At 52.5% G+C, this 25475-nt stretch overlaps 3 protein-coding genes and 1 pseudogene across 21 annotated transcripts in view; 2 read left to right on the forward strand and 2 right to left on the reverse strand.

Annotated features, from left to right (window-relative positions):
- Nucleotides 1-2: 2 nt before the first annotated feature.
- Nucleotides 3-7552, reverse strand: CORO6 (coronin 6). 8 transcript variants are annotated; one of them, XR_016223893.1, is made up of 12 exons: nucleotides 7309-7543; nucleotides 5939-6198; nucleotides 4490-4612; nucleotides 3965-4094; nucleotides 3683-3864; nucleotides 2485-2626; nucleotides 2249-2348; nucleotides 1970-2074; nucleotides 1728-1873; nucleotides 1353-1410; nucleotides 1033-1263; nucleotides 3-937 (listed from the first exon to the last, which is right to left on the reverse strand). XR_016223893.1 is itself a non-coding variant. In XM_008270968.5 (11 exons), the coding sequence occupies exons 2-11, from the start codon at nucleotides 6134-6136 to the stop codon at nucleotides 815-817; spliced, it is 1416 nt and encodes a 471-aa protein (XP_008269190.1). In that variant the 5' UTR covers nucleotides 6137-6198; nucleotides 7309-7552; the 3' UTR covers nucleotides 3-814. The 8 variants fall into 8 exon arrangements, 6 of the variants coding, with proteins under 6 accessions (XP_008269190.1, XP_008269188.1, XP_008269191.1 ...); XR_016223892.1 differs by having other exon boundaries at nucleotides 3-940; XM_008270968.5 differs by lacking the exon at nucleotides 2249-2348 and having other exon boundaries at nucleotides 2507-2626; nucleotides 7309-7552.
- LOC138846177 (uncharacterized) overlaps nucleotides 6713-25475 on the forward strand; it is a 32369-nt gene continuing 13606 nt past the window's right edge. The window contains exons 1-3 of the mRNA XM_089317007.1: nucleotides 6713-7124; nucleotides 7320-8048; nucleotides 8146-8314. Of these exons, the coding sequence (XP_089173133.1) occupies nucleotides 6713-7124; nucleotides 7320-7873 (966 nt within the window). The 3' untranslated portion in view covers nucleotides 7874-8048; nucleotides 8146-8314. The remainder of the gene's footprint in view (nucleotides 7125-7319; nucleotides 8049-8145; nucleotides 8315-25475) is intronic.
- Nucleotides 10100-25475, reverse strand: part of SSH2 (slingshot protein phosphatase 2) — a 281689-nt gene continuing 266313 nt past the window's right edge. For 11 of the 12 annotated variants that reach the window (XM_070061153.2, XM_002718906.6, XM_008270960.5 and 8 more), the window contains 2 exons: nucleotides 19331-20165; nucleotides 10100-17028 (listed from right to left, as the gene is read on the reverse strand). In XM_070061153.2, the coding sequence (XP_069917254.2) occupies nucleotides 14950-17028; nucleotides 19331-20165 (2914 nt within the window). In that variant the 3' untranslated portion in view covers nucleotides 10100-14949. The remainder of the gene's footprint in view (nucleotides 17029-19330; nucleotides 20166-25475) is intronic. The other variant, XM_089317535.1, reaches the window with a different exon arrangement.
- LOC127484570 (U2 spliceosomal RNA) lies at nucleotides 21363-21519 on the forward strand (annotated as a pseudogene).

Here is a 25475-nt window from a genome sequence, read left to right on the forward strand (position 1 = left end):
GGTTTTTCCTACCTGACTTTACTGGGCAGGAGCACCCACCACCTCCGAGCGGGAGGGCTCTGGGGCGAGGGGCTGCCTGGCGGCTACTGGGCCCAGGATTGCATGTGCTAGGCCCCCCAGGACATGAGCAGAAGCTGAGGATCTCAGGCCAATGACCCCCAGCCATGCAAGAGGCACAACTGAACACTTAGTAACGGATTCCATTCAGTACGTCTTGTTTTCCTCTGGGTCAAGGCCATGGCCAAGGGGCTGGGGGCAGTGTGTGGGGGGGGAGCCTGCTTCCAGTTTTCTCGAGCTGCCCAGAGGAAGCTGCCGGCGAAAGGAAGGAGCCCCCTGCCAGAGCCTGCTGGGTGCGGGCTGTGTGTGTGTCTGCAGAACTGGGATGCTCCCGTCTAGGTGACCCCCCACACGGTGGCGGGATCAGAGGAGCAGCTCTAACTTCCACCGGTCGGGGGGACCCATTGAGTTGCCACCCCTTTGAGGTCAGGCCCAAGCTCCCCAGGATCTCCCAAGCATTGCGCTAATACTAAGCACTTCGCCTGCTCCGCGGGGGACGGAGGGCGACACCACCTCGCCGTGCAGCACCATTGCTGAGGCCCCGTTACCCCAGGCCACCTAGGCCAGCTCCTGCGAGTCCTGGACCAAGCGCGCAGCCCAGCCCTCGCCAGACAGACGCGGATGTCGCCTCCGCTCCGTTTGTCCGGGTCTCCCACGAGGGGCGGTTTGCCTTCGCAGTTCCGCCCCCAGCCCCAGCTAAAGGAGGCGGGTCGGGAGTCCAGAGCCCAGAGCCGGCGCCGCGCCTGCCGGGCGGGGGCTAGTCCGTGCCGTCCACCAGCTCGCACAGCATGTTCTCCAAGGCCGTGATGCGCTGCTCCTGGGCCTGCACCCGCTCGCGCAGGGCCTTGATCTCCTCCAGGATCGTCTCCAGGGTGTGCTGCTGCTAGGGTGCCAAGGACCGAAGAGGCCGTGTTGGACGGCGGGCGGAGGGGGACTTGTGGGCTGAGACCGTGCGGGGGCGGGGTTGGGTCTTACCGCCAGGGGGGCGTCGCTGGCCGACTGGCTGCGGCGGGGGCCGGCGGGCGGGCGCACGTCCAGGATGTTGCGCTTGGTGACCCTGAGCTCGCGGTGCTTGGGCGGCACGTAGCCGTCCTTCAGCGAAATAAGCACGGGTTCGGCGTCCTGGCCGGCGAGCCATTCGTCCGCTTCCAGGGCCGGCTCTGGGCCTGGCGTGTCCGGGTACAGATCGTCCTGGAACAGGTCTGACTGCGGGGGTGGGTGGCTGCGTGAGCCGAGGTGCCAGTCTGCTGCGCACCCCACCCCCCACCCCCGCCAACTGCTCTGCCGGCCCTCACCTTGCGGGGCACCGTCATGATAATGGGCTCACACTTCCTTTCGTGCAACTTGTAGAACCTGTAAGAGAGCGGGGTTCAGCACCCCGCACACTGCTGCCTCATTTTAACTGTGAGGTCAGGGTGTTGCAGCCAAATCTGGCTGAGCTCCCAGCGTGCGCAGTGCACGGTAAACAGCAGTTCTGGGGTGTTTATCAAACTTGTGCACATGAGGAGGCTGTCCGGCTACTGAGCGCCGGGGCTGGCCCTGAAACACCTGCTCGGCACCCCCACACCCTCTCATCTGCAAAGTGTGGCACCGTTGGGGAAGCCACTGTGGCTATGAGCGGACAAGAGGCAGGGACGAAGACCCGGGGGTGGGGGAGCAGGGCTGCTGACCGGGCAATCTCACACTTGCTGACATCCAGGCCCCGCTTGGGCATGAAGCCCACGCCTCGCTGCGGCTCTTTGCTGCTGAACGTGTTCAGGTAGTGCACGTAGGGCGCCTCCTCGGTGATCTCAAAGTACCGAATGCTGCTGTCGCCCTGCAAAGCCAGTTGGTTCGGAGGTGCACCCGGCCAGGGCCCTCACACTCCTCCATCCGTCCAGGTTGCCCGTTCTCCCTGCCAAGCCTCAAGCACCTTGCCACACAGGTAGACGATGCTGGAGTCCGGATCGTAGAATGGCAGTAGGACCCCATTGCTTGTGTCCATCTCCTGCAGGGCCACTGGCTCCTCAAAGTTGTTCTGCCCGAGCACAAGGGAGGCGTGACCAGTCTTGCCCTGGCTCCTGTGCTGCCCTGGAACCCCCTTCAGGCCTTTTGCCCTCCCCAACCCCCATGCACACCCAAGACAGCTCTGGTCACCAGGGCAGCAGGTCCCTCCCCTGGACACCACTCCTCCTTCCCCGAGCACTTATACCCCCAGCGTCGCCGCATGCAGTCACAGCAAACCACCCCCAGGGACTCGGCATCACCAGGTGGGGGCACCAGCGCAGGCTTCTTCAGGCGACGCAGCAAAACTGGGCAGAGGCATGGGTGTGGGGATGGCAGGCGCTGCCGAGAGGGCAGCAGCCTCCAGCCCTGTCCAGGTGGGCATGCCCTGCGGGTGGGGGCGCCTGGCCCCTCTCCCGTGATGCCAGTCCCCGGGGCACACACCCCAAGCCTCCAGCTGCGTTACCGGGTCCCACAGGCCCAGCTCTCGCTGGCTCATGCGGGTGAAGCCCGTGGTGAAGATATGGCCCTGGCGCGTGAAGACGGCCCGCATGGGCCTCATCCCCTCGTGGGCCGCAAACCTCTCCTGGGGGGGAGGGGGAAGACAGGGCGGGGCATCACCAGACTGTCTGTCCTGGGGGCCTTGGAGGGCGGGGAGAGATGAGGAGGGCACCTAGGAACTCAACTTCCTGGGGGACCCCTGGCCTGGAGAGGGCAGGACGTGCGCGGCTCTCAGCGGTTTCCCCAGCCCTTAAGCGCCCTAGAGCCGGGGACGTCGGCTGCTTCGAGGTCGTAGCGAGGCTGTTTCCGAACGCGAGCTCTCCGCCCCGCTCGGGCCTCTTGCGTGCGGGCCACCGGCCGGGAGAGCGCGCCTGGCCGACCCAGCAAAGGAGCGAGCGAGCGCGCCCGGCGCGGCCTACCCTACCGGGTCCCATAGCGCGAGTTGCCGCTCACTCATCCTGCTGAAGCCGGTGCTGAGCAGCTTCCCGTCTGCGGTGAAGACGGCCCGCAGCGGACGGGCGCCCTCGTGAGGCCGGGCTCGCTCCTGCTCGCAGGGTTAGTGGGTTAGAGCGCCTGCTCGCCGCCCCGGCCAGGCTCGCCGCGCAAGCTCCACGCAAACATGCACTCGCCCCGCGCCCCGCCGCGCCCCGCCTGGGGCTGGTGAGGCCAGGGCCACCGCCCTCCCAGGGTAACCGCGAGGGCTGCCCCCACGCTCCGGCCCGCGGAGGAGTAGGAAGGGGTTAGCCCTTGAGCTGGTGGGCATGCCCCAGTCTCTGGAAGAGTGGGGGGACTCTGGGGAGGTGGGGTTTGGGGCTGGCTGAGAGGAGGGGGTCCCGTCTCAGGTTTCATGCAGGTTCGAGAGGGCAGATGGAGTTTCCAGCTTCTCCCCTCCTCCATCCCAAAGTGAGGGGACTGCCTCTAAGCTTTAGAGATGGAGGGGAGGGGAGAGGGAGGGAAGAGGGCGGGGCGGCGAATTGCGGGCCGTCCAAGTCCATTCCGCAGGGCTGGAAGCAGTGGAGCCCGGGGAAGACGCTCCAGTCACTGGAGTAGGGCTGGGGCAGGTGAACCACTGTGGCTATCAGGTGCCGGCGGCTGGTCGCTGCACAGGGGCTGCTGGGGAGCGGCCAGGCCAGGCACTCACCGCCACCACTTGGCCCTTTCGCGGGTCGATGATGCGCAGGGTCTTGTCCTTGCACGTGGTGGCTATCAGGCTGCCGTTGCTGTTCCAGCACACACTGTGGATGACGTCGGGGTGCAAGTCGTCCAGACTCAGGAGCACCTCCCCGGTGCCCACGTTCCAGATGATGATCACATTGTCACCACCTGCTCAGAGTGGCCAGGCACCGTCATTGCCTGGAGCCTGACTTCGTCAGTCCCCCCCCCCCCCCCCAGCTACAGCAGGGACTTGTCCTGAGGCCCGGACCTGCACTGAGCAGGACGTTCCTGGCAGTCGGGTGCCAGGACAGGATGCCCACACGCTTGGAGTGGCCCTCGAGCGTGATGACAGGTTCCGTGATGTTGCGCACGGGGGTGTAGTCTGGAATCTGCCACACCTGGGTAGGAAGAAAGGCGCAGGGTCGGGAGGATGAGCAGGCTCTGTCCCTCCTCTGCGGGCTTGAATGGTAAGGGTCAAACACAGGCCAGGATTCGGTGGTGCCTGCCCAGGCCAGAAGCAGCTGGGAGCCAGAAGGGGGCGCTGCTAGTTCTCCAGAGACCTCCTCATTTACCCCAGCAGGGAGACTTCCAACCAATGCCCCCTGCTCTTCCGGCTCCAAGTTGTCCATAGCTATAATTAGTACTAAGCGGTGCATCCTGGGAGGGAGTGGGCACGTACCTAAAAATAACCCGGGAGCCGGGCAGGGCAGTGTTCTGGGACTCAGCACCTCCCCAGTACAGGTGATGCTGCCCTCCCTCCTCCCCCGCCCTGCAGCAGCCACCTGGTTCCTACCATGATGGTGGTGTCATCGGAGGCACTGGCGATGACATTGTCATTGTGTGGGCACCAATCGATGTCCAGCACGGGGGCGGTGTGTCCAGTGACCAGTGGGTAGTTCTTATCTACTCGTCCTGTCTGGAGGGATCGGAGAGGGAGGTGAGGGGCCATGCTCCTGTGGTTTTTTTTTTTTTTTTTTGAGGGGGTGTTGGCAGCAGATTTACCCATGACTCCATTCTTTATCTATTTTCTCTTTGCTGACCCCTCTTAGCTCCTCTAACCTCAGCCTATCTATTTCCTGAACTTCGCTGAAGGCACACAGAGTTGAAATAGTACTAGGGGATAGTAGAGAGGCAAGATGACTTAACCAAGGACACACGCCAAGATACTGGTAGAGGTGAGTGAGACTGCAGCTCTCTGTCCAGTGCTCTTCCAGAGACACCTCCTTGGAGGAGACTGTTTCTGAACCTGTTCTCCCAGCTGCGCAGTCTGTGGGAACTCCCTAGTGGACAAGGGCAAAGTGAGATGCCCAACAGCACCTTCCTAGCCACCCTCGTCACTGACGTCTCCTTGGAACCACGGGCAGCAGGTAGTCCTGGTGCCCACTATCCCCAAAGTGGAGCTGGTGACCCACCTATTTCTGGTCTTCGTGGGATGCTTGTGCGGGTTGTGAGCCCTCCGCATTGGCACTGGCCCTGTCTAGCTGGTGGTGGTGGCCATGGTTGGGTGGCATTGAAATGGTAGCTATCCTAGAAGAGGAGGCAGCTCCAGTTGAAACTCGAGCCCTGGGTGTGGCGTCCTTGGATGGTGTCTGCATTGTCTGGGATGACTCACCAGCTATTGTCAGCCTCCTCCTGACCCTGCCACCTGTGGGTCTCCCCTACCAAGGTGAAGAGGCCAGCATCCAGGTCAAGGGCATGCTTTGGCGAGGCCATCCTGAGGATGAAGATGGCCAAGCGACTTGAGAGTACTCAGCAAAGGTGGCAGTCATTGCCTGGTACCCCATCCCTAGGGCTTTGCCCTTTGTTCTCTGTAAGAACCAGAGAGGGGAGGTGGCCAAGGGCTCTTTGGACAGAGCCTGATTCTGTGCTCAGTGAGCTGCTTTGGGATGTGAGTTAATCAAGTGGTCATCCTGGGCTGGGGAGAGGGTGTGGCATTAGGAGAGACAGGGACAGAATGTCACTGGGCCCGGGTTCCACTGCAACCAAGCCATTTCCATCAGCTGACGCTCCTGCTGGTCCCTGCTGGCATCATGGTACTGCACAGGGAGGCGCATGGACTGGGGAGTGGGTGCAGGGCCCCTCCTCCCATGCTGCCATTCCAGATGTGGGGGGAACATCCTCATGGTCCCTGAAGGCCAATCCACACAAACTGCCCTTGGGAGAACTGGAATGGACAGAGACACAGCTGCGGGGAGCCCCCAGACAGCGCCCTCCCACTTGCTTCCTTCCCCTGCTTCCTCACCTTGGCCAGGGGCAGGACAATGAAGGCACCCCCACCTCCAGCCTCCACGATAATTGCCAGGAATTTGGGGTTGACGGCACAGAAGGAGCTGTCCCACGTGACCTTGGACACACGGATGTCCTCGTAGGACTGGTCAGCCTTTGCTGCCTGCCCAAACACATGGCGGAACTTGCTCTGCCGGACCACGCGCCGGCTCATAGCGGGGGACAGAGCTGGATGATCTCAGGCCCAGAGATGCCTTTGCTGCTTAGTCCAGCGAGCTGTGGGAAGAGGAGGCGTGAGGGCGGAAGTGCGTGACAAGGGTTATCTGCCCAGAGGTCTGGTCCTAGACTGGGAGCTTTCTTCCTGGTGACTGAAGAGTGGGACAGGTCTTTGCCACCTGTAAAAGTGCTGTTTAATGCAAGGTGCTAGGACTTGGGGCCTGACTTCTCCTTAGAGACCCAGGGGGTTCAGTGGGCCCAAAGGGGCTGAAAGCTTCCTGGAAATCGGCACGTGTGGGGAGGCGCCTCACTGCTAGGCTGCCCTGGGCTGCCTGGCTTACGGGAGCATCCCTTCCTGGAAGTGGCTGCACCTCCCAGAGGCCTCTGCCTTGGGTCTTGGCTGGAGGCCAGGTCGGGGCTAGGACTGCATCCCCCCAAGACCCTGAACTTGCATCTCTGGCCTTGTTCAGGCAGATGCAGCTTTGCCTTTTTCTAAAAACGTGGCGAGGGCGAGGTTCCTCCTGTCAGCTCGCCTGGGTCCTTCCTGCTACTGTTCCCATCCGTTTCCTTAGGTATGGGGGGAGCACGACGAAGGGGACCTATCTTCCTTCCACTTTTTCCTGTGCTAGCTTCTGCCGGAGGCCTTGCAGCTTTTGCCTACCATGCTTCTGTCAGCATCCCCCAGGCCCTCTCTCCCGTGGGCCCTTCCTCCAGAACTCTCTCAGGGGTGGGGTCCGCGACCTCCCGGCCAGGGCGATTTGCACGGGTGGGGAAGGTGAGGTATGCTTTCTGCAGCGTGGCCTGCTACACTGCTCTCTTCCCCAGGGGACGCACCAGGCTCTCCCACAGGGGCACCGGCTCCAGCCCCTCCCCGGCTCCGGGCATCCCTGTGCCCTTCAAGCCGCTTCTGCGGCCCCAGCCTGAGGCCCAGCCTCCCCGCACCCTCTCGGGCCTCCTGCCCCGGCACTGCGTTCCTGCGAGACGAGGTGTCTGCGCTCGGGCCGCTGTCCGGCCAAATATAGACACCAAGTCGGCCCTGCCCGGGACCGAATTTGGCTGGGGGGGAGGGGGCGCAGACCTCTGCCCCCTCCAGAGACCTCGCCCTCTCCGCGGGCTGCAGTAGTGGCCGCGGGGCGGCGGCGGCGGCGGCGGGGGTGGGGGCAGTTGTACCTGGTCCTGAGCGGGCCGAGGGGGCGCTCACGCAGCGACTCCTTCGCCGGGGGACCGGGGTGCTCTGAGGGGCCGAGGAAGGCGTCCGGGCGCCGGAACTGCCTCTCCGGGTGCCCACGGCGTCTGGGCCCCGGGTGTCGGGCTGCGCGCTCCGGCCGCTGCCTGCAGCTCTCCGGGGCCCCGCGCCGCTGCAGTCCCAGCTGCCGCTGCCATCAACCTGAGGGGGCGGGGCCTCGGGCGGGGCGGGGCCGGGGCCACAGCGGCCCCGCCCTCCCCAGCGGCGGGAAAGCCGAGCGCCTCCGACCCCGAGTCGCGCGGTCACCGCCCTCGGCCGGACGGTAAAAAGTGTGTGCGCGAGCGTGCGGGGTGCGCGCGCTTCCGCCTCGCTCCGCGCCTCTCGGGTCGTCCGGGGAGGCCCAGGTTCCCGGACCCAGAGCCGGCGGCCGTGCCACCTCGGCTGCCTTCCCGCTGCGTGCGCCACGGTCGTGCTCCCGAGCTGAGCCGATCCGGGCGGGCCGGAGCTGCGGCGGCTGCTCGTCCCGGCCTCCTGGGAAGAGGCGCCTGAAGACATCTTGTCTCCAGAGTGAGAGTTGGCTGGCCCGCGGCTGCCGTCGAATGCGGGCAAAGCGCTAGGCGCTTCTCTCCGCTGGGGAGAGCGGGGCGGGAAGCAGCTCGAAGGCCTGGGAGGGGAGAGTGAACTCCCGACCGCGCGCCCCTCGGCACCAGGTTCAGAGGAGGAGGTTGGCACAGGCCTCTGGCGGTGTGGTTTTTTTTTTTTTTTTTTTTTAAGGTGGGGGTCTAACCTGACCCCACGCTGTGTTCTGGACCTCGTTTAAGGTGGTGCCTGTGTTCCGGGGAAGCCGCCCCTCTCCCCAAGATGCACAGTGGGGTGGGCGCTCGGTGCAGCTGTTGAAGACACCGCGTGGGACGTCCACATCCCATGTTGGAGTGCCTCGGTTGTGAGTCCCAGCTCTGCTTTGCTGCCGTGTACCCAGGGAAACAGCAGGTATGGCTCAAGTGCTTGGGTCAGGGCCTCCTGGCCTCCTTTGGCCCAGTCCCAGCTAAGAGAGAACCAGTGAATGGAAGATCTCTGTCTCTGCAGCTCGTGCCTTTCAAATGAATAAAAGAAATCTTAAAAAAGTAGCCTGATCAAAATACAGCCAGCCAAGAACTACCAGTTCCTGTAGCTGCTGTCTACCCAGTGCCTGCACACCGCCTAGCTTTTTTCTCTTGGCTCATGGTACTGTTATTTCACACTCTCCGGAGTCTTGGAGGGCCGAGACCAGCACTCTGCACCACTTGTTGGCAGGGAAGGCATTTGACACGCTGCCTAAAACTGTACCTTTCCTTCCCTCTCTCTAAAGACAGCAGGGGACTCTCTTCTTCAGGGAAGGGTTTGGGACTAGAAAGCAGCAGTCTTTCAGTCTACCCAGCCTTCAGTTACATCACCGCGAAGGAGCAGGGATTCACAGCTATTTGCTTGAGGCTGGCATGGCTCAGCCCTGCCCTCTAGCCTTCTAGGCACCAAGGCCTGGCAGAGCTGTGGGTGGGCAGAGACAAGGCATGCCTTCCCACTGGGCCCCGGGAGTCAGGGCATGAAGCCACTTGGGTTTGGTGCTTCCTCCTTGAACTGTTACCTGGGTTCTGAACAGCAGTCTATAGAATTCAGGCACAGATGTCACCTTTCCTAAAGCCATTTTCTGGAAGAGGGAGCCTGGCAAATTTGCTCTGATTTGATCTGCCTTGGCTAGAAAGTCAATGCCTTGGCCGGCATTGTGGCGTAGTGGGTTAGGCAGCCGCCTGCAATGCCAGCATCCCTTATGAATGCCGGTTTGAGTCCTGGCTGCTGCACTTCAATCAGGCTCCCTGCTAACGTGCCTGGGAAAGCAGTATAAGGTGGCCCAAGTGCTTGGGCCCCTGCACCCATGTGGAGACCCAGAAGCAGCTCCTGGCTGTGGCCATTTTGGGAGTGAACCAGAGGAAGAGGAAGACCTCTTCCTCTCTAACTCTGCCTTTCAAATACAGTCATTTTTTTTTAAATCGCTTATCTAGAGAACAGTGGTGTACGTCTCCATCCATGTGACATGGACAATTCAAAATGAACTTTAGCTCAAGGAAGTGGCAAATTTCATTAGGAACTGGGAAATCTCTCATGATGGGTATGGTGAAAGGTGGGAGCAGTGCCCCCACCTCATCTGGTTTAGAGAACTGTCTGCTCTTTGGCCCACATCCCTCCTGTACCACTGACCTGCTTCTCCCAATAGTGGCAGGTTACAGCTTTTATTGTGAAATTCATGTCCCCTTCCTGCAAACCTTTCAGTGACCTGAGGCGCCTTATGCTGAGAGCTTGTTCTCCTTCTCTCACTAATGTCCAGAGCGGTCACCCATCCAAGAAATCCAGTCCCTGCGGGGACGGTCACAGCAGCTGCTCCAGACCAGTCACTCTGCACCACAGATGGCGGAGGAATTTCGTCCCTTTGCTTATTCACTCCCCTGACATTCAGGTGGTGGCTGTGGCGAATGCTTCATTGAGTAGGCGAGTTCCCAGTTTGGTCACTTGATTTTGGAGCCATGCTGTCTGAATTAATTTTGGTGACCCTATCTCCTATTGAGTCTTCCATTTTGTGGAAGGTAGGAAGTTACACTTCTCTAGAGCTCAGCCATGCTCAGGGTTACCTGTTTGGGATCCATCAATGCAAATGGCTCCATGTCACCAGTGTTTTCCTCTCCCAGCCCCCCCCCCCACTTTGTCCAAGAGCCCCCTTCCTTGCTGCACTTGATGAAGTACACATTTCATCGTCAAAATAAAAATTTATTCAGTCTGTAACAAGAACATTGAATCTGCACATTTGCGCACAAGTTCACATTTAAAAACAGCGGAGCACATCAGTAATAAAAATCTATGATACAAGTGGAACATCCCAGCCACCAGGGAGATTAAGGAAGGAGATGAGACCACTCTGTTTTCTGCTTCAAATGCCTCAAAAAGGTCCCAGAGATTCCAGGGAGCACCTGCTTTATTTAATAAAAGTGAGCATAAAAGTTTAGGGTGGCCTGGGGCAAAGGTAACAGTCAGTGACACAGTCTTCTGGACTTTTTTTTCCCCATGTTTAGGACAAGTCCTATAAAATAAAGTAGAAAGAAAGAAAGGAAGAAAACAAGAAAAAAAGAAAAGGCACCTTTAGCTATGCTAAGCGAATCAAAATGAATAAAACCTAGAGACCAAACAATTCCCTGTGGACTTACTGACTGGGAAACATTTCGGGGCCAGCTATCCAGTTGTCAGCTTGAGGTAAGCCCCAGGTATGAGCTCTGCAGGTGCACACAGGATGCTGCCCAGCATCGGCGAGAGGACAGGAGATGGGGACACCAGCCATATACCTCTAAGGGGAATCTTCAAGCTGCTCAAGGATGGCTCCAGTTTAGAGATCCTGTCCCAGATCTCCAGGCCACTGAGAAAATGAGGCTGGTCTTCTTTTCATAGCAGAAGCCAGGCCCAGTCACCCTCCACTTCCAGGCTGGAAAAGTACAGAAGCACCTTGCAATTGCTCGCCATGGCGTCAAGGGACCCCAAGCCCTGGGAGAAGGGTTAGGAGTGTGTAGCTTCCTGCTTTGCTGGCAGGCCCTTTTCTAACACGGGTGTTGGGTGAATTGAGGCAGCAAATACGTTTATGTCTAATACATGCCTTGATCTTTTAGTTTGGAAGGGAAAACAAAGTCCAAGTTGCTTTTCAGTTGGATTGCTGCTGAAACAGCTAAAATTTCATCGTCTACCATTAAAAAGCAAAACAAAACAAAAACAACACGAACCATTCACCACTACAACCATCACTATAAGACACACCAGCACTGAGGAAATGAGTATTTCCATAGAGAGTGTTAGATGGGAGTGCAGGACATGAATGGAAGTCAGCTCCAGGCCGCACCCACTGATTCCCAAGGGCTGACCATTATGGCATTGTTGTGTGAGGACTCACAGGACAGCCGGGGCTTGGGTGCCTGGAGGACTGACTGGCCAACAAGATGATGCATATTTTAACACTCATAATGTAAACAAAGTATCCACAAATAGTTGTCCAAAAAAGCCAAACAATGGCTTCATTTAAAAAGTTTAAAATGCCCTTAAGTGACTTTTTGCATAATGCTTTCTTAAAAATAAAAAAAAACTCCCACAAAAACATCTTTACCAAACATGCCTAGATCACTTCAGAACTGAAATCCTCAGAGGAAACAGGAAGATTTCTGTGAGCCGCTATGTCTCCGAAGCTTCTTGCGGGAAGCTTTAGATCCACCCTAACGGCATTTGGGGCTCGTGACCTCAGAGCCTGGGCTGTCATCCTCAGGCTGATCTTGGAGCCTTAGGTGGTTCCTAAAATGAGAAAGAGGATATACCAGTTGGGATAAAGGTACAGGAACCAGGAACACTAGATAAAGAGCCTGAAGAGGCTGAGATGCCAAGAATGATCCTAAACATTTAGAATCTGAAAGGCAACCAAAACAAGGAGAGATGAACATTACTATACTACAGTACTACAGGTCTACTAGAGAATACTCCTAAGTGTCTGCAAAAATTAAGAAAGGGTTGGGGTTTCTCTCCTACTGACCAGGTAACCATCTAGATTATAGCTCAAATCCTGTGTGCTCCTGGGGCTTTTGCCCCAGGCACTGAGATATGCATGCACACACACACACACACACACACATTTTCCAGAGTAATCAAAAGTCAGACTACGGTGGTTTTCACAAAAGAACATAAAGAAGAGGCACTGGGAAAAGGTCAAGGTTTTTCCTGCTCATTTCTTTCAGTTTATCAGATAACCTGCTACTCTAGGTCTGAGCTTTCCATGAACAGAAAAGGGAAAGAGGCCGACCGAAATTATCAACAAATGTGAAGAGAACAAAGTCTGAAAAGTCCTCAACAACTCATGAGCTACCTCTCCTAGACATTTCTCAGACACATAAATAAATTAAGGACATCCTACTGTGGGGGTTTGAGAGGGTTGACAAAACCCCTTGGCATGGTTGAATTACAGACCCTGTATACACGTTAATTTAGGAAGGTAAATTAAAAAGTAATTTTTAAAAGGGAAGGCAGAAGACGACTGTTTCGTCTGCTTTTTAAAAAAATATTTTTTTTCTTTATAGCATTAGGAGGCTTCTTCCCCATCTCTGTTACACTGAAAGCAGTCAGAGTGCCATGAAGCACAGTGGCAGGGAAGAAGATGGGACGGGTGACACTGTCCACACTGCCTGGGCTTCTTGCATGGCATGTCACCCCCTCAGGGGTCACTGCAAGTAGACGCCATTTCCTTAACCTCCACGCCATGACTTCCTGTCCTTTCCCCATCGTACTGGTGGCAGAATTGCTGCAACAAGACAAGGCAGTTTAGATGGGTGAGCCCTGGAAGCTCACAGCCCTGTCTTGCAGGCCTCTTCACAATGGCACACACCGCCTAACAAATACTTTGTGACACATAAACATCCCAGAATCACATAGTGGTGTAGAAGATACATTTGAATGTTTAAGCAAACAACTGAGGCACAGGCACACATACCTACTACACTATAAAGATACCCTTTAGCCAGTGGTTTCTATCCAACCTGCCTCCTGGCAGTGACGTCAGACCCAACCACGGCCTCAATATGGCAACCGGATTCACAGCTCCTTTTGAGCAGCTGCGAATGGCCCCAGTTCATCTTTTCTGTGTATTCCAGATCACCCTACTCTCTGCCCCCGCCAAATTCTGGCCTCCGGCATGACCTTGACAGTCTGTGCCATCTGTCTTTTCCTTCCAGTGCTGTGATGAACCAAAAGCCCAAGTCTTAAGGTTGTACTTGGTTAATCCTTAGCAATGTGGACATCAACCAAAGCCAACAGGAAGCAAATGTGCAAACCTCTTCAGTTTTGATGAGCTGCAGAGAGGGTGTTGCATTCCAGGCCAAATATGTTTCTGTAAGAGCTGAAAGAGGCTCGTGTATGGCGGGTACTCCTGTGTTAAGGATCAATGGCAGCAAAGCAACAGCATCCTAAATGAGGTCATCACAGGCACTCGCCCTTGGCCAAGGCCTCCCCAGAGGCCTCCCGGCCTCCATCAGGAGCTTCCACCCTGGACAACTCACAGACACTCCCTGGCTGTGGTTCGGCTGCTGGCAGTGTTCTGGGATTTTAGTCTCAAAGAGAAATTAACTGTCAGTCACACTGCGATCCAATGGGAGCCTCTACGGGTTTCTCTGAGGAGGAATTTACTAATGCATAATTTGGCAGGAGCTGGTAATTAGAAGTCTCCATTGAAACAATTAAACCACTGTAATATCCTGTGCAGATTCCTATCGATGCCTATCAGTGTGTTTTCCAGTTGCAACTCTACTCCTTCTTAAAAACAATCAATGAAAAAGACCCCCATTACATCAACAACAAAACATGGAAGAAGGTGACATTATGTACATAAATACTGTATATGAACTTTACAGCATGACAAACTCCAGGAAAAGGATAAAAACAAAACTTATGTCAAGTGTTAACAGTGATAATATAGAAAACGTTGCATTTAATGGAGGTTATATACATGTAACAATTCAAATATAATCTATGAAATTAAAAAAAATGGGCAGCATGGGGAAAGAAAATAATTGGAAAGAAAAATGGCCATTAAACCCAGAAGGCCTACAGAATTATTCAAGTAATGCAAGGGTTAAGACCCTACAGACGTATTCATTTTACAAGAACACACTGACTTTAGATTGCTGTTTTTCAAACTTGTCACTGCTGTGTCTCACTGTGCTGCAACCCACACTGCTGGCAGGAAGGGCCAAGACCACCACCTGGGCGGCTCCCCCAGGACCCAGAGCCCTCTCCACCCTCAGCTTTGCATCCTCTTCCTCTCATCATGCTTTCCTCCCTAGAAGACGTCTTGTCTCGGATTCCATTTGGGGTTCTTTTAAATTTGAAAGATTGTTTTCTTGGTGATAAAATAGTTTGCTTGATAAATTTACAAGTCCAGCCATTGCCGTGCCTTTCTGACAGGATATACTCTGGAATACCAAAAGCAGTAGATTCTGAAAGATCCCCTTTTGAAAAAAGCATGCCCACTTCAAGGACTCCAAAGGGCTGGGGCTGGGGCTGGGGCCGGAGGCTGAGGGCAGCTGATGTCCAGCTGCCCTTCAGCCCACCCACAGAGCCTCAGGTATGGAAACCAGATCATCAGCACTGGGCGCCGGGGAACACTTCCAGTTTCCAGCCTCATCTCTACACCCTCCTCCCCCCAGTCTGCTTCCTTCCCTCACCAAGCAAGCACGTCTTTTCTCAGAGGGCAAAGCGAGGAGCAGGTGGCAGCTGATTGAAAAACAGCAATTTGCCTTTGATAGCAAAAGGTGTCCTTTGAAAATGAGCTTTTTGAGGTTTTTTTTTTAAACAAAAAATGATAAAATGGTCTTGCTGTCCAAAATCAGTCTCTCTCCCCTCACACACAAACACACACACGTATATACACACACACCAGAAAACCCAAACCCTGCATGCGCGAGAACAGTAAAATGACTGAAATAGTATAAAATTAACCAATAAAGTGCATGTTCCTTACATATTACACCTGCCCCTTTCACAAACATTTCTATTAGAAAGTCACACGTATAGGCTCAGAATCACATGGTGTTATAGAAGGGGTTGGTTGTCCGTTTTTTGTCATTTGCCTTTCTCAGTCTCCTAAGCGGGTGAGTTCTGCCATGTTGCTGACGGGGAGCCACAGCCAGCACTGGGGCTGGGCCTGTGCACTGCAGTCCCTGGGTCTGTAGCAAAGGAAGGCCTCCTTCAGAACTAGTCAATTCCAGTCCTGCCCTGGGGAGCAAACACTGCTGGCTGGAACCGAATTCTTTGGCATACTGCACAAGGGGCCTCTCCACTGGCTTGCTCTGTGCGATACACTCTGTTGTTCTGAGTTGCTCTACAAAATGCTTGGTGGGCTCGGGGTTCCGCAGGGCACCTGGATCTTCTGGGGGCTCCCGGGCCTCCGGGGCGTGCGTGCCTGAGTCTGTTCTGAGGAAGGGCTGGCGCAGTTTGAGATGAGGAGTTGTGGAGGAGCCAGGCTCCCCCTCTGGTAAACAGTCCTTACAGAGGTCCAAGTAACCCAGCTTGGCGAGCGAAGCTGAGCGCCTCATCCCCGGTGGCTTGGTGCGCCCTGCCTGGAAAACCACGCGGGACTCGATTTCTTGAGTGAGCTCCCTCACCACGCCGGGGCTGCTGCTGAGACCTTTGATATTTTCACTACTCGAGCTATGTGGGAGCCGAAAAGCTACAGGTGACAGGTCCAGTTTTTCCCGTGACTCCCTAACGTTGTCACTAAGTTTGCTAATTAAACTTAGATCTTCACTACTTAACTGGGAGCCCTTGTGTGGCGCTTCACTGCCACGAGAGAGGGGGACCTCTTGCGTTTCTTCCCAGCCAACCTGCTCTGCAGAGGGCTCATTGTCTGTGGTGCTGCTTTGCTCCGTGCAGCCTTCCAGGTGAACCACAGTCTGGGGATGCAGGAAATCTAAGCTGGCAGATGGTACGTGGGTTGTGCGACTGACACAAGGGGCTGCTGTCTCCAGGGCTGTCAACGGGCTCTTGTCCCTGACTTCAGGGCTGCTCAGCACAGAGGTTGGATCAGTGGGCCTGTCATGCCCAGGTGAGGAAGAATGAGGCAGAGGTAGCACTTGGGGGCGCAGAGCAAACTGGCTGGGGTCCAGAGTCCTGTTCAGATTTTCATCAAGTGTGCAGAGCACAGTGATGGCCTTCTCCACTTTCACATTCCTCAGTCTTTGCTCCCCACTCTCTTTGCTGGTGACCGCTTCCCCTCCCGGCCCAGCGTGACTGGGTAAGGTAGCTGTGTGGGTATACTCAATGATCTCTATCCTCTTGGGGAGGGGGGCAGGGGCTGCCTGTGTGTCAGTTCCCTGGTGCGAAACTACAGCCCTCTGCTCTTTCAGGACTCCTTCCTGCTTTGTTCTGGTGTCTGAGCCTGGGCACTCCTGAGGAGCTGGCAAGAGCTGGAACTCCAGCGGCTTGAGTGCCAGAGCAATGGCATTCCGCTCACAGTGGGACAGGGAGCCAGCCTCAGGCCCACTGCACTTCTCTTTGCTCTTGTTCATCTCTGATTCCTTGGGGGCAAATAAATGTTCTGGGGTGGTCTCATCACTTCTCCCTTTGGGTGCTAGGTCTGCCCCAGAAGAATCATTCTTGGAATTCTTGCGAGTGGACAATGAGGTACACGCAGGGGCAGCACCATGGTGCTCTTGTTCCTGCCGTAAGCGCTCTTCAAACTCTAAGGTGGCTCGCCTCACAGACCCAGCGTACCACTTGGCACCAGAATGTGTCCCTGGGCCCCTGGGCTCTTGTTCTCCCTCAACTGGTTCTTCTTCCTCCAAGTCTGCTGTGGATGGGTGAGTGGTTAGGCAGCCTTCCAGGTTGCACTTCCCTGAGTCTTTGGCTAGTTCAGGCTGGGCTGTGTAGAGACCCTCATCCTGCTCCAGATGTCCAGGTTTATTCTCTGGAGCCAGGGCCCTCTCATGGGTGGTGTTCTTCTTTGGCGTATGGCATGTGTTGGATAGGATGTCTCCTTTCAGTTGAATCTGTCCAACTCCTTGACTGATGGACTCAATTTCAGTGACAATTTCTTTGACTGAAATTGCATTTTCTGAGTGAGATTGCATGAAGATGTCTGGGCTGACCAGTTCTGAGATTGCCTAAGAAGAAAAAGTGGTGAGATGATTATGGCAAATTGTAGTCTAATTGAAAATGCCAGATTTCCTGCTTATCATCTGATCCAGGACAACCTATCTGGCTATGAGAACACAAATCATGGAGTGCCCAGGACCATATTTTGCCCATCTATTTTGTCAGCCTACAAGGGAAAAAAAACAAAACAAAACAAAACAAAAAAACAAAAAAAAAAACCTCATCAGGGCCAGAGATACAAAATTCATTAAAGGTTGTGTCACTGTCTCACTATTCAATAACTTCTGCCTTCTGTTCACTCAAGCAAGTTCCAATCTAAGACCTTGCTCCAAAATCAACAGTATACAGCTTTGGATTCTCCTCTAATCCATAATTTCCTGGGCCACGAGCCTGCAGGATCCAGGACATAGGGGGTAAATGAAACCGTTCTCCTTTGATCCTCACCTACTCAAGGGCTCAGTGGTCATCTGAGATATGCCAGTGTGGTGCCTGACAAGAGAGATGAGGCTGTCATCTGATGTCTCCTCTGGAGACTCCCTGCCTTCTTCTCTCCCCTGTCTTGCTGGTGTTCATTCAGCTCCTCCCACTGCTCCCTCTAGCAACAGCATCCCGGCCTTTTATTAAGGAGGGAGAAAGCGCTCTATAGTTGACTGCACAGTCCCCAAGTTTCACATGGCTTCTCCTGGGACAGGTTTACCTGACTTATGCAGCCATGTGCCTAAGTAAACTAATCAGATTCCTCTGTGAGAAAAACAGGAATGGTTCTTGGACACCTCTTAAAGTAGTGTCATTGTGACTATTAATCTTTGTTAACATTTTAACATAAGCCTTCAAAAAGTACAATATCGGGGTGAGCACCTGGCACAGTAGTTAAGCTACCTCTTGGGATGCATGCAACCTATATTGGAGTGCTTGGATTTGAGTCCAGCTGTTCTCCTGATTCCAGCCTCCTGATAATGTGTGAGGCAACAGGTGATGGTTCAGTGGTGAGGTCCCTACCACCCACATGAAGACTGGGACTGAGTTTCTGGCTCCTTGCTTTGGTCTGGCCCAGCCAGGGTTGTTGAGGGCCTTTGGGGGATGAACTACTAGATGGGAGATGTCTGTTTCTCTGCCTTGTATTTCCCTAGGAATTGTTCTGATCTTTCTTCTTTAAAAGAGAATCAGAGCTTGTACAAACTAACAAAGTCAGTCATGCTTTTGGGAGCAATCTGCCATGACATCAGGCAGAGGCAAACTTGCCAAGGTTGGGAGAGAAGCCACAGCAGCCCAGCGTGCGCACAGGCCATGGAGGGAGTGCTTAGATGACCAAGGACTTTGCAGGAAGGCTCTTTCCATCAGTACTGCTGCACTCACTGATCCAAAGGAGAGCACAAGCATTCTGACTTCCCAGTAGAAATGAAACAGAGGCATAATCTTTTGGGAGGGGAGAACCAGGAGGAGAGGTGTGATTTTCTGTAGGGTGGTTAAGGTGAGAAAAGAGGAGTAATGGACAAGGTGGCAAACAAGGAAATAGACATCAGGAGATGCCAAGAATCAAAATAAAGTCATCTCCACTAAAATCAGTATTTGGTATAGTAAAGTAAACCTGTCACCATTTATTCCCCACTACTATATGGAATTGATATAAGACACCACACTGTTTATAAAGTATGTCCTGCTTTCAGAAGTATAAACGTAAGAATAAATTTGAGTCTTAGGATTGATGATATACAGTAATTCTTTCTCTGGCCTTGTAAGAGTTCATATGCCACTAAGAAGAATCTTAGGATTGATTCTGTCTGTCCTCAAATTAATTTCCCTAAACCAATCACTGGTTCATTGAGTGCCACAGCATCGGAGAGGAAGAATTCAGCATGAGAATCAGTTGCTACCCCAACAACTATTTACATGCATCTTGTCTTTGAATCTTGAAACAAAAGGAATTTCCCTAAAAATCCATCTTCTCAGAGAGACACAGGTCTCACTCAGGCACTTCACTACTGGTGAGATCTGATCTGAACCGCAGAGGGCCAGGGAGGGGACCTTCCTTGTTCAGCCAGGAAATCTGTTTTGACTAATCCCTTCCTTTATCATCCCCTCTCAGAAGAGGTTCCATCAAAAGCCTGGAAAAGTAAATTCCTCAAAAAGCAACCGATTTTAAAAAATATTTAAATGCTAAGTTTTCAAGGAAAATCTCAGCCAGACTGTCTCTCCTATACTGTCTTAAAATTTTACTAACATTAAAAATAGCAAGAATATAACAGAATCTCAGCATTCTGCCTATGGAGATAATTTTATTAAGTGTAGAACTATACAGATTGTTTTTACCTTTGACTGTTCTTCATCCATTGAAGATTCTTCAGATGCGTGGGGAGTATTACTCAAAGAGCTACTTCTCTGGTCATCAGTGGTTGCTTCGGAAGGGGCTCCTTCTACCACTGACAGTCGACAACTCTCACCCCTTCCTCCACCCAGTTCTTCCATTCTTGAGTGGGAAAAAGATCGGCACCGGGTTTCTTGGGAGAGCTCTACAAACTTCTCTAGGGCACTAAAAAAATCAATGCGATCGGTACTGAAATCTGAGATTTCAGTCTGGCATCTGGGTTGGGGGCTTGGTGACTCGGGATCAGGGGACATGGGGAGGTCTTTAAGTCGAGATGTCAATTCTTCCATAGGTAGTAAGTGGACATTCATGTCTGCTTTCAGTGCATCTGTCTCCAGATCTTCTACTGTTAGGTCTGGGAACTTGCTGGCCACTTCTGGAGCCTGTCCAGGTTGGATTAAGGCTTTTGACGCATGGCAGTTGTCAAGAGAGAATTTTGATTCATTCAGACAACATCCGGATGAGCATCCATTGATGTCATTTAAGTTTAATTCATCTTCAATCTGTCCAGCATGGAATTCCCTCGAAGTGAACTCCAAGCAGATCATTCTTTCTTTGGTACACAGACCTTTCTGATTTGCATCCTGTGGGACCACATGTTCCACGAAGACAGGAGGTATGGGTGGGTGACCCTCCACGGTCTTCACCTCGGCAATCTGGTCTGCTGAGGTGGTGATCTCCTTCCTGTTGAGCTCCAGCCCAGGTTTGCAGATGGGCTCGTGGTGGTCTGAGAGGTCGCTGTCTGAATGAGATCTCCAGAGTTTGTTATGCCGTTGTTTGCTGTGAAGGATATATACGGGAAACGCCTTACTCTGGGTTTGTGAAGACAATCAATACCCTCCCAGGAAGCTGCTCCAGATAAACTTAAAACATTTTTAAAAGAAGTTATTCAACTTATTCATTTTGGAGGCAGAGAGAGAGCAAAAGACAAATAACTCCCATCTATTGGTTCCCTCCTCAAATGCCCATAACAACCAGGGCTGGTCCAGGCTGAAGTCAGGAGCTTGGAACCCCATCCAGGTCTCCTATGTCAGTGGCAGGGACTCAAATACCGGTGCCATCACCTGTTACCTCCCAGGGTGTACATTGGCGGGAAGCCGGAACCAGGACTTGAACCTAGGCACTCTGATATGTGAATTGGAGTCTTAACAGCTATATCAGATGTTTACCTTGAAACTTAAATAACCTGCAAAATGCTTAATTTAACTAACAGCATAAAACAAAAACAAAGCAAAACAAAAACAACAAATGAATGAGATCTGATTTTTACCTATCAGACTGATGAGAGAAGGAACAGCCAATGTTGATGATGGTTTGGTCAAACATGCCCTCTCATACACTAAATTTAACCTTTAATCAGCACTTTAAAAAAATTTATATTACTCTGTTCTGTGTTGAAGACCGACATGAAAGATCTCTGCAAGTGAGATCCCAGTGGAAAGAATGGGCCATCAAAGAAGGAAGTACCTTTCTCTGAAGGGAGGAGAGAACTTCCACTTTGACTATGACCTTGTCTAAATAAGATCGGAGTTGGCGAAGTCAAAAAGGCTTCCATAGCCTTGGCAACTCATGACAAGAGCCTAGGGAGATTACTGACGCAATAAACAAGAGTGTCAATTTGTTAAGTCAACAACAGGAGTCACTGTGCACTTACTCCTCATGTAGGATCTCTGTCCTTAATGTGTTGTACAATGTGAATTAATGCTATAACTAGTACTCAAACAGTACTTTACACTTTGTGTTTCTGTGTGGGTGCAGTCTGTTGAAATCTTTACTTAATATATACTAAATTGATCTTCTGTATATAAAGATAATTGAAAATGACTCTTGGTGTGAATGGAATGGGAGAGCCAGTGGGAGATGGGAGGGAGGTTACGGGGGTGGGGAAAAGCCATTGTAATCCATAAGCTGTACTTTGGAAATTTATATTGGTTAAATAAAAGTTAAAAAAATTATGTTTTAAAATTGAAAAAAAAAATCGCTTCTCAGCCTTTTGGCTAAGATCAAGTGTAGTATCTGTTTTTTGTTTGTTTGTTTTTTTGTTTTTTGTTTTTTGTTTTTTGACAGGCAGAGTGGACAGTGAGAGAGAGAGAGACAGAGAGAAAGGTCTTCCTTTGCCGTTGGTTCACCCTCCAATGGCCACTGCAGCCGGCACGCTGTGGCCAGCGCACCGCACTGATCCGATGGCAGGAGCCAGGTACTTATCCTGGTCTCCCATGGGGTGCAGGGCCCAAGTACTTGGGCCATCCTCCACTGCCTTCCCGGGCCACAGCAGAGAGCTGGCCTGGAAGAGGGGCAACCGGGACAGAATCCGGCGCCCCGACTGGGACTAGAACCCAGTGTGCCGGCGCCGCAAGGTGGAGGATTAGCCTAGTGAGCCGCGGCACCGGCCGAGTATCTATTCTTATCAGTTTAAAATTGAAAAAAAAAAAAGTTGGTATTTTGGTTTATGTAATATGTTTTTTTTTTTTATTTGACAAGTAGAGTTACAGACAGTGAGAGAGAGAGAGAGAAAGACAGACAGACAGAGAGAAAGGTCTTCCTTCCTTTGGTTCACTCCCCAAATGGCCGCAACGGCCGGAGCTGCGCCGATCCAAAGCCAGGAACCAGGTGCTTCTCCTGGTCTCCCGTGCCGGTGCAGGGCCCAAGCACTTGGGCCATCCTCCACTGCCCTCCTGGGCCACAGCAAAGAGCAGGACTGGAAGAGGAGCAACTGGGACTAGAATCTGGTGCCCATATGGGATGCTGGCACTGCAAGCAGAGGATTAACCAACTGAGCCACGACGCCAGCCCCTGTGTTCTTCTTCTTTTTTTTAAGATTTATTTCTTTATTTGAAAGAGTTACACAGAGAGAAGAGAGGCAACCTCTCTCTAGCAGTCTTCCATCCGCTGGTTCACTCCCCAATTGGCTGCAACAGCCAGAGCTGTGCCGGATCTCAAGCCAGGAGCCAGGAGCTTCTTCCAGGTCTCCCACGTGGGTGAAGGGGCCCAAGGACTTGGGCCATCTTCTACTGCCTTCCCAGGCTATAGCAGAGAGCTGGATCAGAAGTGCAGCAGCTAGGACCTGAACCGGTGCCCACAGGAATGCCGGCACCGCAGGTGGTGGCTTTACCTGCTACGCCACAGCACCGCCTCAGTTCTTTTTTAAGAATTTTTTTGGAGGGGCAGGTATTTGGCTTAGCAGTTAAAGATATTGGTTAGGATGTCCATATACCATACTGGAGGGCCTGGGTTCAAGTCCTGGCTCTGTTCCAGCTTCTTGCATAGTGATGGCTCAAGTGTTGGAGTTCCTGCCATCCAAGTGGGAGGCCTGAATTGAATTTCCGGTTCCTGGCTTCATCCCCAATCTAGGGCCACTGTGAGGATTTGGGAAGTAAGGAAGTGAGCTAGTGGATGGGAACTCTATCTTTCAAAGAAATAAACTTAAAAATTAAATAATTTTTTCTATAAGAAATGCTCCACGTGCTGTGGGTTAAGCCACAGCCTGCAGTGCTGGCATCCCATACGGGCAACAGGTTGTGTCTTGCTGCTCTACTTCTGATCCAGCTCCCTATTATTGCACTTGGGAAAGCAGTGTAGGAGGGCTAAGTCCTTGGGCCCCTGCATCTGCATGGGAGACCAGGAAAAAGCTCCTGGCTCCTGTCTTCAGCTTGGCCTAGCCCCGGTTAATGTGGCCATTTGGGGAGTGAACTAGCAGATGAAGATCTCTCTCTCTCTCTCTAATTCTGCCTTTCAAATCAATCAATCCATCTTTCTCTCTCTCTTTAATTCTGCCTTTCAAATCAATCAATCCATCTTTTGAAATTGCATAAAGATACACATAAAGGATATTTACTATAATAAGGTGATACTAAAAATTAGATGCCAAAAATTTATTACATATAGTCCATACAATTTGTGCTGTTAAAAACTATGAGGTATTTAATGATGTGTGGGGTATACTATTACTAACTGAAAAAAATACTAAACATATATGGAATAATTAGTTTCCACGTTTAGAGTAAAGAATATAGGAAAAAATTGGGAGGAGTATCAGCAAACTGGTAACAGATTCAAGGAAGGCAGAAACACTTCCAGGAGGAGGCTTTTAATTGATATATTCCAGCCGGCGCCGCAGCTCACTAGGCTAATCCTCCACCTGCGGCACTGGCACCCAGGTTCTAGTCCTGGTTGGGGCGCCAGATTCTGTCCCAGTTGCTCTTCTTCCAGTCCAGCTCTCTGCTGTGGCCCGGGAAGGCAGTGGAGGATGGCCCAAGTGCTTGAGCCCCTGCACCCGCATGGGAGACCAGGAGGAAGCACCTGCCTCCTGGGTTCGGATCGGCGCAGCGCACCAGCCATAACAACCATTTGCGGGGTGAACCAACGGAAGGAAGACTTTTCTCTCTGTCTCTCTCTGTCTAACTCTGCCTGTCAAAAAAAAAAAAAAAAAAAAAAAAAAGAAAAGAAAAGAAAAAAACTTTATATATTCCATATCTCTATAATTTTCTAATTTTTAAAAAATGAGCCATATTTAACAACTACAACCAGGAAAAGACTCCGAATCAAAGCAACATACGAGTAACATAAAGTCTATTAGAGCCCATTACCAAGTCTCATAATTGGGATGAGCAGCTGATGTAGGATCAGAGATTGATGTGCAGGTGTGAGGAGGACACTGCTCATTGTTGAATTAGAAAAGCAAAGACAAGGCTAGTACACCTGGAGAGAAAGCTCAGTAACAGAACCGAGAAGGTAAGTGTAAAGGACAGATCTTTTCAGAAGGATCTCTGGATACAAACCATCAAGCTAAGGTAACATCTGGAAAAGTAGGTGGGCCAAATAAAGACCTCTCACATACATCCACCCTTTGAGATTTCATTTCAAATCATACACTCTAATGGGAAGCACAGTTCCCAAAGCCCCAGGCAAAGAGTGTGTGGTTGGTCAGATCACCTGACCAAGGAACAGTTCACTAAGTGTGGTGCTTGGGGGTGCGGTCTCCATGACTTACAAGCTGATGAAGAGTTACCTAACCGCAGGGTGGAATGGGAAACTCTGCCCAAAACAACTTGCCCCGGGCTCAGGGCCACGCCCAGGCTCTGCCCAGTCATGCGCCTGCACTAATGTGACCTCCTGTTTGTTCTCAACTCTGCACCTGCTCTTAGCTCCCTTTGCCTGTCTGCTGCTCCAGTGAGGCTCTCTCTGACTCAGGCCCGCAAGATACAGGGTGCTTTCCCAGGTAGGAAGCAGGTCAAGCTGTTTATGAAGACTAGCTGTAATTACTTAGCTGGGTGTAAGATGGGGTTTTTCACCTTTTCCAAGCTGCATGAACTCCAGTCACCCCTAGGAGGAGACAACATATCACAGATCTCAAACAAGTGAGTGGCTGTGGGGAGGGGTAAGCTGGACTGCTTGGATAGGTGGGACCTAAATTGTACATTTTTTAAAAAACTTTTTCTTTTTAAAGATTTATTTGTTTGAAAGGCAGAGTTACAGAGAGAGGGAGGGACAGAGAGAAATCTTCCATCTGCTGGTTCACTCCCCACATGGCTGCAATGGCTTGGGCAAAGCCAGGAGCCTGGAACTCCATCTGGGTCTCTTATGTGGGTATCAAGGGCCCAAGCACTTGGCCCATCTTCTGCTGCTTTCCCAGATGCATTAGAAGGGGCCTGCATCAGTAGTGGAGCAGCTGGGTCTTGAACTGGTGTTCACATGGCATGCTGGCATCACAGGCAGTGGCTTAATCCATTGTGCCACAACATTAGTCCCTAAACTGTGCATTGTTAACTAGGGCCAATGTGCTTCCTTTTGAAGTTTTGTCTCTCATATCCAGACACCCCTGTTTCCTGCTTAATTCCAGAGTGAGTTCTCCAATTCCTGTCCCTCCCCTGTCCTGAGGGTATTCAAGCCTGCACCAGCTCGCTCACCCACCAGGACAGGACAGCACCTGTGATGCACATGACTAGGGAGACATCTCAGGAGTAGCTGTTCTAGCTCTCCCACTAACACAGAAGAGCTGATCTTAACAGTCAACAGGTTAATGAGAAGTTTTCATGATTCCATGAATCTTCTGAAGTATAGTTTTTAAAACTGCTTGAAAATCATGCGTGC

Source organism: Oryctolagus cuniculus, chromosome 17 (genome assembly GCF_051225735.1).
Source record: "Oryctolagus cuniculus isolate XC-2025 breed Fujian yellow rabbit chromosome 17, ASM5122573v1, whole genome shotgun sequence".
Classification (NCBI taxonomy): domain Eukaryota; kingdom Metazoa; phylum Chordata; class Mammalia; order Lagomorpha; family Leporidae; genus Oryctolagus; species Oryctolagus cuniculus.

Bases quoted from the DNA above. Each gene is read 5' to 3' on its own strand.
- CORO6 (XM_008270966.5), bottom strand. From the start codon at position 6,136: ATGAGCCGGCGCGTGGTCCGGCAGAGCAAGTTCCGCCATGTGTTTGGG. The intron at 2,627-3,682 runs GTGAGTGCCTGG...CCTCCCCCCCAG, and splicing joins GAAAGGGCCAAGTGGTGGCG to GAGAGGTTTGCGGCCCACGA. The intron at 941-1,032 runs GTAAGACCCAAC...TTGGCACCCTAG, and splicing joins CCAGCGACGCCCCCCTGGCG to CAGCAGCACACCCTGGAGAC.